Here is an 11,715-nt window from a genome sequence, read left to right on the forward strand (position 1 = left end):
ACGCACATTTGAGAAATGATCGTAAGATCAAACGTTGGACTAGTCTGGCTATCACCAAGCTCAATCTTTTAAGATTGAAATCAAATCGCCGGCAGATCGGGCTGAGTTTACCCAGTCTAACGTTGGACGGTTTCTATGCAACATTTTATAAATCAGGCCCATAAAAACTAAGTCATATTACAGACTGGACTATCGCATTCTTCAATTTTCTGTGAATTACCAAAATATTCATAAAGCTGTAGAGCACCTGTGTGTGGATTCAATGTTTACCCCACATAAAGCAGTATGAATGGCATGTAAACTCTCTGAAGCCCCTACACACACACACACAAGCTCAAACTTGTAGAAACAGTTCAGCTATGCACACACACTTATGAAATGACTGTAACAGCAGCAGGACACAACATTATATTTAAGATTTTATTTCAATTTGCTGATAGAAAATTATTAACCACATACATCAAATAAAAAAAACCTCACTTTTCTTTGATTTCAAAATCTTGCATAATTTCTAAAACTTTGGCATTAAAACAACAGGCATTATGAAGCAGGCACTTGGGCTGAACAGAGAGAGAAACACTACATCAGTCAGACCTGAGGACTGTAAAACCGTACAGACACCGCCGGTGCCATTGAAACAGACAACGACTTTTGGTCATGAATATGTGTTGCAATGGAATAAAAGGTTATTTCATCCTACAAGGTGCAAGAACTTTCATAGACACACATATTATTATTTTAAATATCTGCATTATAACGCGTGTCTTGTCTTAGTTGTAAGGAAGGCTTTAGTTGATTAGTTTATACAGAGTAATGTTAAATCGTGGGATTACTCGATACTGATGCATAAAGAAGAAAGTATAGAAGAACATGCATACAAGTGTACACAAACACACACACACACACACGCACACACACACAAGTACACACAGTCTCGGTTTACCTTTGGCCACATTGTACAGAGGCACAGCCGTTCTGAAACAGGAGAAGGCTTATCAACTAAATAATTCACTCTCTCATTTAGATTAGACTCAACCCTCTGGACACACACACACACACACGCACACACACACACACACACACACACCTAACACACACTTTTTGGCCCTCTTCCCCTTATTTGCTTTTGGCCTCACTGCAGGTAAACAGGTAATATGAGAAGTGTGAGGTCTAAAAGGAATGATCTTAATGTCATAGCACAGGTGATGAAGAGCAGGACGATAGCTTTAGTCAGACCAGTCGTCATCATCCATCTCGGATGAGTCGTCCTCGGAGTCGCTGCACTCCACGGCAATGCGACGGGACAGGATCGCTGCGACATCATTATCAGTGCGACCTCTCTTCTCCAGCTCTTGCTGTTCCTCCACTTTACGCAGGTTAAATCCTACACACACACACACACACAATTTCATCAAGCTGTCACATTTTAAGAAACATTACAATTAGGGCTGTCCGTTAAACGCGCTATTAACGGCGTTAACGCAAACCCATGTTAAGGGCGTCAATTTTTTTAACGCGAGATTAACGCCTAGCAAACTTTGTCGTTTTTTTCACATGCTTTTGTAACAACTAGTAACGTTGTTAAAACTACAACACCACACCGGATCTAGCTAGACCAGAAACAAAACAACAGGCGCGCCGCACACACTTGTTTGGGCTTGCGAGCCGCCAAAGAGTGGACGAGAAGCGCCGAGCCGCGTCTAGGACAACTCGTTTCGCACATCGGACGCGCACTTTCTCAGTTTATGGCCAGCAATAAAAACGCCGAATGGCGCCGCCGGTGTGTGTACACTCAGAGAGAATAATGTTTTTGAATTTTAAATACGCGGCGCTGCGCTTCTCGTTCGGTGTGCGACTGCGACCCCCTTTAACGTTACGTTTTGAGAGGATGAATGATGAGCGCGAGACGCCGAAATGGATGCCAATAAGATTCTGAATGGAAAGTTTACATTTAAAAAGTTGCCAAATGGTTTAGTTGACAAGACCAAAGTGATCTGTGTGTTGTGTCGTTGTGAACTGAGCTATCATCGCAGCACGTCCAGTCTAAATACCACTTGATGGTCAAGCTCACACACAGCTGATGCGAATTCTCAATATCAGTAACGTTACCTCGACAGTATTTCTTTCACCCTTTTATTGATGGACAGTGTTACATTGTGTGAGAGATGATTTGCTCCAAGTGAGAATGTTAGTGTGAAATTGAACACAGTATATGTCAATGTTGTTTTCAATAAAAAACATTTACACAAAGCAAGCCGATCCACTTTTCCATGTTGATAAGAGCGTTAAAATGAGAAAAAAATAATGGGACAAAAAGAAATCAAGAGACATTTAGAATAGATAAAAATGTGCGATTAATCGCGAGTTAACTATGACATTAATGCGATTAATCGTGATTCAATATTTTAATCGTTTGACAGCCCTAATTACAATATGTAATGTGTGATTATATGCTGCTATTTTAATCCCAAAGGCCAAGGGAACTTTATCAGGATCATAGTGTCCTGGATCCGTGAAATAACTGGGCTTTAAAAATTAATATTTCCCGGCCTCTATGGGAATTTAACATAAGGGTGTACTGACTTATGCACCCTGTATTTTAAGGAAGAACATTTATTTAATTACAATACATTATTCATTCACAAAGAAAACTGGTGTCCTAAAAGGTTGGAGGTTTCCTCATTTTTGTAATTAAGGCATTAAGATCAATTTCCAAACGATGATTTTTTTATTCCTCTTTTTAGTCAACTTCAGCATGGGTGTGTTCACTTATGCTAAGCACTGCATATACACTTTCCTCCATGTTTTGTAAGTAAAGGCTGTTAAATGCTGACAATTAACCACATTGTTCATAACCTGTACATAAACATCTATTTTGATCTGTAAACTTTGACCCAGAGTAGAAATTATTTGAAAGACAACCCCGAATAAAGTTCTCAAGTGCACCTTAAGGACCTCCAGTGACAAGATTTTGCTAAACTGAACTAAATTTAAGATAAATTGGTAAAGTTAAAGCTTACCACTAGAGCTCAGATCACCTGAAATAGATTTTTATTACATAGTTGAATTACAGTCTTCATCGGTCTATCGAAGTATACGTGGCACAAAGCGCAATCAAATATTTAAAGAATTAAATGCACAACGTGCGTCACCTCTGTTTTTTGTAGTGTGCACACAATCCCAAGGACAATTAGTGTGATTAATGTGTATACATGCCGGGTGAAAACGTGCTACTATTGCATCATCTAGGTCTATTAGTCCGACTTCGCAAAAACAGTAGTGACATAATTTTGAATGCGGAATGACAACTTGAACATAAGCAAAATCTGCATGGAACTTTTTCACCCTCAAGGATAGAGTGGATTTCTATTGGAATGACTGGATTTCACTCGGCGGCCATCTTTGAAACGCCTCTCAGTCATCCAAGTGCAGCTCCTAACTCTTCAAATGGGGAAACGTCAAATTCCCCAAAACTGTTCACAATCTTACGATTAAATGTCATATTTGAAATTACCAATGAAATCTGACAACAACGGTCTCATTAGGTAGCCTGGTCCTAACAGACTCTCGTACATTTCATCTGTACAGAGAGTCTGGCCACTCTCCATTGACAAGCGTTAACTTCCTTGAAGGCGGATACTCTGTTGAAGTTTAAAACTATTGGATCTGCCCAGAGCCACGCACGACCTCAACATCATCGTTCTCAGCCACTCCCTCTGTCCGCTGATTGGACCGGTAAAAAAATTGAACGTTTTCCTGGTTGCATTCGCACCGCCAGTAGGAACTCTGAAGTGACGTAAACCACGCTTGTTGTTGTGACTTTTATTTTGACTGCACTGAGAAGAACGTCAGAGCCTGAGCAAACAAACAGTGCTCGCATTCTCCGTGTTCATTAGTTTACGATCTGTCTAATACGTTATTAGATCATCCATAGAAAGTAGACCGTAATGAAAAGTTATAAGCGTATGCCGTGTGGTTGATGTCAAGTGTTGCTAGCTGAGCAGAAATGAATACACAATCATGTTTTGCTTGGTCCCCTCAAAGTTGCGTTGGATTTTCTCCTTAGAGTTTAAGGTTAAGAGGTTCATCTATCACTGTTTTCCATGTTCCACAGTTTTTTTTAAAATGGCGGGTGCTGGTGTATTACGTGCGTTCGGCCAATCGGCGTACACTAACGTCACGGATAGTTCCTATAGTGCTGGTTTAGACCGGGACTCTGAAGTAGGAGCTAAATCAGTTCCTCCAAAAGGAGTTCCTAGAACTAAAATCGTTCCTAAATCCTCCGGTGCGAAAACGCCGGGCACTTCTGCCAATAGGTCTAGGAACAATGAAAAGGTTCCTCCGGTGCGAAAGCCCCTATAAATTTTGTTCCTACATGCTCGAATTATGACAGAAAACTTCTTTTTTTTTCATATTGACCAAAAAAACGAGTCTTGTTTTATTCTATAGTCTTTGGTAACGGTAAATGTGACACACCTTGAAGCATAATTTAAATTCCTGTTTAATCTGACTAAATTAAGCTTTTAAAAGTGTGTAAATGTATCTAATTATGTTACCTTGACGGATGGCTGAAAGAAGGTCACTGCGAACATCACCCTCGGCTGGAGGAGGCTGGGCTTTGGGAGCGGAGGGAGCATGAAGTCCCACTGAAGGAGCAGGAGCGGAGGGTGGAGGAGGGCCTGGAGGGGGAGGGGGAGGGGGAGGAGGAGGTGGTCCACCACCCATGGGTGGAGGAGGAGGAGCTGGAATAGAGGCATCCATGGGTGGTGGAGGTGGCATAGAAGCAGAATTGCTGAAGAATGGGGGAGGAGACGGGGGCGAATCGAAACCTGGCGGTGGTGGAGGTGGGATCATGCCACCGGGAGGTGGAGGTGGTGGTGGCGCCAGAGGTGGAGCCACAGTTGGACGGCCTGGAGAAGAAGGCATTACTGGAGGAGGAGCTGGAGGAGGATGACTGGGGCTTAACAGACTGCCACGCTTTGTAGTCGCACCACCAGATTCATTATACCTGGAAGAGAAGTCATGTCACTTTCATTTATATAGCGCTTTTTCACAAAATAGATTGTTTCACAGCAGCTTTCCAGTGATAATAGGAAATTAAAGGTGCTGTATGTAACTTTTTCACTCTACTAAAGCATACAAATACCATAATATGTTTGCAAATATTGAGGAAACATGCTAAGTTCACAAACTCGTTTCTCTGAAAAACACTCTTTCAAACGCACACGTTTGAAATGTGCGTTTCCAGGATGGAATATTTGTTATTGTTTTGGTCTGTGATAATGCACGTTGCCAATTTGCCTGAGAGAGAAGTCAAGTCACCTTCATTTATATAGACCTTATGTAGCCCCGCCCCTTTTCAGTGCTGCGCTTGTTGTCTTTCGTCTTCCGCTTTGTATTTCCACAGCGATCTTACACATTTATGAATGAACTGCCCGTTTTAAAATCTTCTGACATTTGTTAAGACATCTGCTTTAAAAATGACAATACTCATGATAACTTTCGTTAACTCTACAATAAGTAAATCCACTTCACCAGCTAATTAGTCTTCGACAGCAATGCCATAGAAATATACAGAGCTACCGCAAAAAACGGAAGTTCAAAGACAATATTCTCTGGCGCATAAGGTCTATAGCGCTTTTAACAATATAGATTGTTTCAAAGCAGCTTTACAGTGATAATAGGAAATTAAAGTAACAGATTGTTTTGGCTTTACAGCAGCTCTAGAATAATGTTATTGTCCAGCTAAAGTTACCGGTAGTTTTGATTGATTAGTTAGAAGAAGCTCAGAAATGAACCTGAATTTGATACTCAACAACAGGGAAATCGTAGGCTATTTTAAGACACTCACGGCACGTCTGGAGGTGGTGGTGGTGGGAAGTCCTCTTGCATTGGAGGCGGGAGAGGAGAGGCGGGATCATAGCTGTAGGAGTTCGTGCTTTGGTCCAAATACCCATCCGATTGATTAAAACCATCATCAGCAGAGCCAATACTGCCATTCAACCCTTCTATGGAGTTACTGTTAAAGACACATACATAAAAATTATATTAAATGCATATAGACATCAATAGTATCCTGTGCATGTTGTTTTTATTACCCCATGGCATCGAGTTTGGGGACAACGAACTCCTCCCCCATTTTCCGGCGTTCCCATTCATCTTTTCGGGTTTTGATTTTTCGCGGGTTAAAGTTCCTTCGGTTAGGGTTGTCGTCTTTCTTCTTCTGCTCTCGATTAACACAGAAATACAATAACACAGACACGTTGAAGAAGCTCGTGCATTCTGAACGGTATTTTAGGGCGGTGTACTTGCATCACTCACCTTGTGCTTGCGTTTCTCTTTCATGATGTCCTTGGTATCTTGAAGCATTTTCTCTTTCCAAAGGTCAAAGAAATAAGACGGATCAGTGTAGAACTTCAGAGCCTCCTTACCATCATCCCTGGAAAACAGAAAACACTTGTTGAACACTTAAAAAACAAACTATAAAAAACATGAATTGGTAAAACAAATTAAGTTAAAGAGGACCTACTATGCCCTTAATTTTGTTGTTTTCATGCTTGAATGTTTAAAAAACACCTATGAAAAGCACAATGTGCTCTGATTGGTCGGCTGGATCAGTGTGACGTGATTGGTCAAGCGCTTTGAGCGTGATTGGGAAATGTCACACCCCTTATCATAACCGCCAGTTTCAACACACTACTAACTAACTCGCTAACCCCTTGATTTTGCATATGCCTTGGATGGGAATTATTTAAATGAGGAATATTGTGACGTGTTCGTTTCCGGAAGAAAAAAATCAAGACTACAATGGAGTCAGAAACAGTGACACTGATATAGAGAATAACTCCCGCTGGAGGGACTTTGTAACTTTAAAGAGCTTTTTCATAACTCAACCAGCAACATTACACACTAAAGAAAGTTAAAGATGTAAATAAACAGAACAGGTCCTCTTTAAAGTTAAATTAAATGAAAATACTACGTCATTCTGCCTTTCTTTGGATGGTAAACGGATGTGTTAATGTGTATACCTGTAAGAGCTCAGGTTGTTGAGGGGGGGCGGCTCGTTGCAGGTCAGATAGGTCTCATAGATCGGTTGTGGTAGTGATAACCTAATGAAGAGCTGCTGATCCATGATGGAGTTGGAGTGGAAGGCTTTGCGGCTGGTGATTGCCTGAAGAGAAACTGGAACAAGAAAGAATAAAATAGGGGAAAGGGAAACAGAGAAACAAAGAACGATAATGACATTTAAAATAAATTCATCACTGTTCAAAAACCACAAACTAAAGGCCCGTTCACACCAAGAAAGATAACTATAAAGGTAACTATAACGATAACTATATTAGCGTCCATCCACACCAGCGGATGATATAGTTCGGTTTATTCTAAGCACACACTGCAATTTCGTCATCTGTCGCTTTAAATAGTCTAGCTCTTTAAAGTCTGGTGGATTCTGATTGGCTGTCATTGTTTTTATCGTGCATCAGCTGAAAAAATAAATCATTCTGAAAGTAATTCCAACCATATTGTTTTTCAGACCTTTCTTGAATATATATCGCCCTTGGTGTGGACAGTTCACACTGCACATAGATCCTATTTTATGACAAGTCATTTTTGCAAGTGATGTCAAATTTGTGTTGCCATAGTAATGACTATGATGCCCAGTGATATAGGGGAGTATTTGTTGGAAAGAATGGGTGAAAACCACTTATTTTGCCTCTGCTCTTGACATGATGCTGAAGTGCATCAGACAACATGTGCGTCAGAGGCATTAATGTTCTATTTATACAGAATATCAATGCAATGAATGTGTGTGTGCAAAAAAACAGTAAATTCAGATACAGTTATAGATACCAATGCCCTTTATGTATGACATTACAGTGATACACCGTAATGTCATACACACTGTAAACTGATTTGTAAAAATCTAATTATGCACTTCTTTTGTAAAGGTCCTTGCACACCGAGTCCGAAATTTTTGCATTCGTTTTTTTCATATTCGTGATTCATTGGCTCTGAATTGTCAAAAAAAAACATTCAAAATACTTGCTACGGATGCGGAAAATGCAGAAAATCAAGCCTGATCCGAATTTTTTATGACGGACGAAAGTTTGCAAGCGTGATTGACATAACGTGAGGTCGTATTTATTTTTTAACGTGTGCAAGGACCTTAAGAGTAAAACAACTAAAAATAGATGGATGTGCACAAAAAGTGAAAATAAATAGTCAATAATTTATTTTCAATAAATAAAATAAAAGTCAAAAGAACTAAACAAAAGATGAAAAATATAAATAAATATTAACATAAGAGGAATGTTAAATTAACATTTAAAAAAAAGGAAAATGCAAAGAAAAATAAAACAACAAAATAATAATCTAAAAGAACAAAACAAAATATTGAATATGAATTCTGTTTTCTGCAACAAACCAACGTGGTCCAACATCTACATATGACTCCTCAGCGCCATACATGAATGAAATGCCTTGACTATAACCCAGTCTGTGTCTTACCTTCCTCTTCTTTAGGGTCCAGCTGGGTGACTTTGACCTGCAGCTTGTCCACTCTCTCCCCCAGCGTATTGACCCGTTCAGCAAACGAGCTGGCTTGAATAAACAGTTCGCCGAACACGTCCTCTGCATACTTACCTATGATTAAATGACACGTTAAAAGCAGAAACACACACCTGATTTTCTTCAGTAAACACCCCATTACTCGAACACTTACTAAGTGATCCGAGCTGGCGAATGATGTTGGCAAGTGTGATGTTGGTCACACACTCCAGTTCACTCTTGATTGTATTTGGCAGTGACTGGCGACAGAGGTGCCGTGGCTCGATGTTTCGCGTCACCAAAGGCATGATGGGAGCTTATCAGTCACCTTCCTCTTTTAGACAGAAATAAAATTCACATACAAATTCTGTCATTAGCTGCATTTATAACACACTCCCTTATAACGGGGAGTGTTTCTATTCAGATCGTACATATCCAACACACCCACAGCCTCATATGTGCTTAAAGCAGAACCAAAACTGCTGCTGTGTTTCTTCTGCCAAGCTGCAACTTATAGCCTAATTTCTGCAGTTCAACACCAGCAAGCAACTACCCTTGCTTTAACACTTCTTGTCTTTGGGCAATAGTACATCATGCTACACTAAACAATATACAATACTAATACATGCTGTTAATAAATACTACACCATTTTTTGATATTAAAACCAGGCTTTGTGACATTGTCAAGAACACCTAAGCAAATGCAATTAACAGTTATTTTTAATAAATTTGTTCTTTATAAAAAGTATATTTAAAAAAATGTGTTTCATCTGTGGTTTTTACAGGCCACAGTACCGGTCAAAAGTTTGGAAACATTACTATTTATAATGTTTCTGAAAGTATCTTATGCTCATCAAGCATTTATTTGATCAAAAATACAGGAAAAAACAAACACTATTTACAATAGTGGTTTTCTATTTTAATATACTTTTAAAATATAATTTATTTCTCTGGTGCAAAGCTGAATTTTCATCAGCCATTACTCCAGTCTTCAGTGTCACATGATCCTCCAGAAACCTCAATGCCAGTGATGGAACTGGTAGAAGAGATTTCCACTGCGAAGGATAATAATGAATAAACTGTGGGGGTTTTCTTAAGTTTAAAAAACAAACAAAAAACCTTTTGACACTATTGATCACGGCTTATTAATGATGAAACTGAAGAGATATGGTATAAGAGGGAAAGGCTTATCTTGGTTTAGAAGTTATCTTGATGATAGATATCAATTTGTACAAATTAAAAATAATAATAATGTTAAATCGGATCTAATGAATGTCACTTGTGGTGTTCCACAAGGTTCGGTGCTAGGCCCCAAACTGTTTGTACTGTATATAAATTATATTTGTAAAGTGTCTAAAATATTAAAAATTAAAAATTTGGAACAGCTTCTGAATACAGGGGGAAAAAAATTTATAGTCTTAAAAGGTGGTTTGATGATAATAGATTGTCATTGAATTTAACTAAAACAAAGTTCATAATCTTTAGTAATCGGCAAATTACCGGTAATAACAAAGCTAAAATTAGAATTAATAATGAGGAAACGGAAAGAGTGCATGAAAATATATTTCTGGGTGTTATATTAGATCATAAATTATGTTGGAAAACACATAAATAATGTAAAAACGACACAAATATGCATGTGCATTTATGTCGTATGTAACTTTGTTTATCTCGTATGAATCAAATCTATTGAGCAAAGTGACGCTTTTAGATACACATGTAGGATAAAGTGTAGGCATAATATTAATAAGCAACGGCTTATTCGCTTATGTATATTTTTTATTATGAAAAATTGACTGTGAGGACCGAAATAATTTGTTGTTGTTGAATAAAGGGTGAATATGTCAATTTTCCTAGGTCAGACCAGATATAACTTGTTTTGAGAGTGTTAAATATACATTAAAAAAATACTAGGATTCATTTTAACACACTTAAATCCTGACTATACCAGAATTATATGCCTGAGCGTGAAGGAATAAATGTTCACCCATCAGACTTCCTACATTGGGAGGGAGTGGAGGCTCACAACATACCAGCCTAACTTTGTTTGTTTGTGGGGGGAAAAAAGATAAGATCAAATCAAATCAAATGCGGTTCCCATTAAACTGATTTCTACATCAGAAGTAAAAGCAATGGTGATATCAAAATGACACCGGGTTATTTGTCACGAATGTTTAAAAAGCTTCAAAAGCTAGTAGCTAAGGCCTAAACTCTCTGAAGCGTCTGTGCAGAACAGGAAGTGATTAGCGTTAGCTCTCTATACTGTCAACTCGCCAACTCTTTCACACTTTACGCGCATATAAAGTACTTCACAGTCTTACCTGGATATTTGTATGGATTTGGCCTTAGATGCCGACGTCTTCTGGCTTTTCAACTACCTCAGCATTTCCATTCCCTGAGTTTCATGCCGTCCATAATTTTCTGAGCCGACAAAATGTCTACAAGTACTGTAACAAGAGCTGTACGGCAGCGACAGTTCAGTCCCGCATTTGGTAACTTTTCATTGGACGGTGGGTGTGAATCCAAACATTCGATTGGCTGATGAGTCTGTCACTCAAAGAAAAAGGGGGCGTATATGGAAACTGGAATCTTGAAAGCGCAACTCCACCCTAGCGGCTTGAAAACATCTGTTTTGAGGGGAGGGCTAATTCCTGAACGTCGGTCGGGCCAGTCCGAACAAATCCGAAACATGGCGAAATTCAGAGAACCCCACAACATGCAATACATGTTTTTTTGTTTTGTTTATAACAAGGATTTCATGTTCACGGAAAAAAATACGACTCTGATGACCTTTTTTTTCTTGCGTATAGTTTATTTCATATTAAACAATGCACTTGAAAAATATTGCACGTAGCCCTTTAGTATGAAAATGACTTTAAAGTGAATGTAATATTATCACAGTGATAGATTGAATGCAGGGTTGAATTATTGCAGTGCCGTTCACAACCACTAGACGGCGTGCAGAACAAATAACGCAGACAGAAACAATCAAACAAATACTAATATGCAACTTTACCTCTTAAAATGTGATGTATTTTACATCTCAACTTCATTAAACATCCCTGCTTTGGTTTAAAGTACTCTTAGATACATACGGTGCCGGTCAAAAGTTTGGAAACATTATTATTTTTAATGCGTTTAAAATAAGTCTCTAATGCTCATCAAGCC

General features: G+C 38.9%; 1 protein-coding gene across 1 annotated transcript; it reads right to left on the reverse strand.

Moving 5' to 3' along the window:
- Positions 1-389: 389 nt before the first annotated feature.
- Positions 390-10,992, reverse strand: wasf2 (WASP family member 2). Its single transcript, XM_079590856.1, has 9 exons — positions 10,869-10,992; positions 8,723-8,879; positions 8,509-8,643; positions 7,029-7,182; positions 6,322-6,439; positions 6,099-6,223; positions 5,852-6,019; positions 4,557-5,008; positions 390-1,384 (listed from the first exon to the last, which is right to left on the reverse strand). The coding sequence occupies exons 2-9, from the start codon at positions 8,853-8,855 to the stop codon at positions 1,227-1,229; spliced, it is 1,443 nt and encodes a 480-aa protein (XP_079446982.1). The 5' UTR covers positions 8,856-8,879; positions 10,869-10,992; the 3' UTR covers positions 390-1,226.
- Positions 10,993-11,715: the final 723 nt, after the last annotated feature.

The sequence above is a fragment of the Phoxinus phoxinus genome (genome assembly GCF_949152265.1).
Source record: "Phoxinus phoxinus genome assembly, chromosome: 19".
Lineage (NCBI taxonomy): Eukaryota > Metazoa > Chordata > Actinopteri > Cypriniformes > Leuciscidae > Phoxinus > Phoxinus phoxinus.

What these genes read in the sequence shown, in the direction of transcription:
- wasf2 (XM_079590856.1), bottom strand. Translation starts at nt 8,855, where the DNA reads ATGCCTTTGGTGACGCGAAACATCGAGCCACGGCACCTCTGTCGCCAG. An exon ending in TCGCCAGCTCGGATCACTTA is followed by an intron (nt 8,644 to 8,722) that starts GTAAGTGTTCGA and finishes ATTTAATCATAG; the next exon opens with GTAAGTATGCAGAGGACGTG. An exon ending in GGACCCTAAAGAAGAGGAAG is followed by an intron (nt 7,183 to 8,508) that starts GTAAGACACAGA and finishes TTCTTGTTCCAG; the next exon opens with TTTCTCTTCAGGCAATCACC.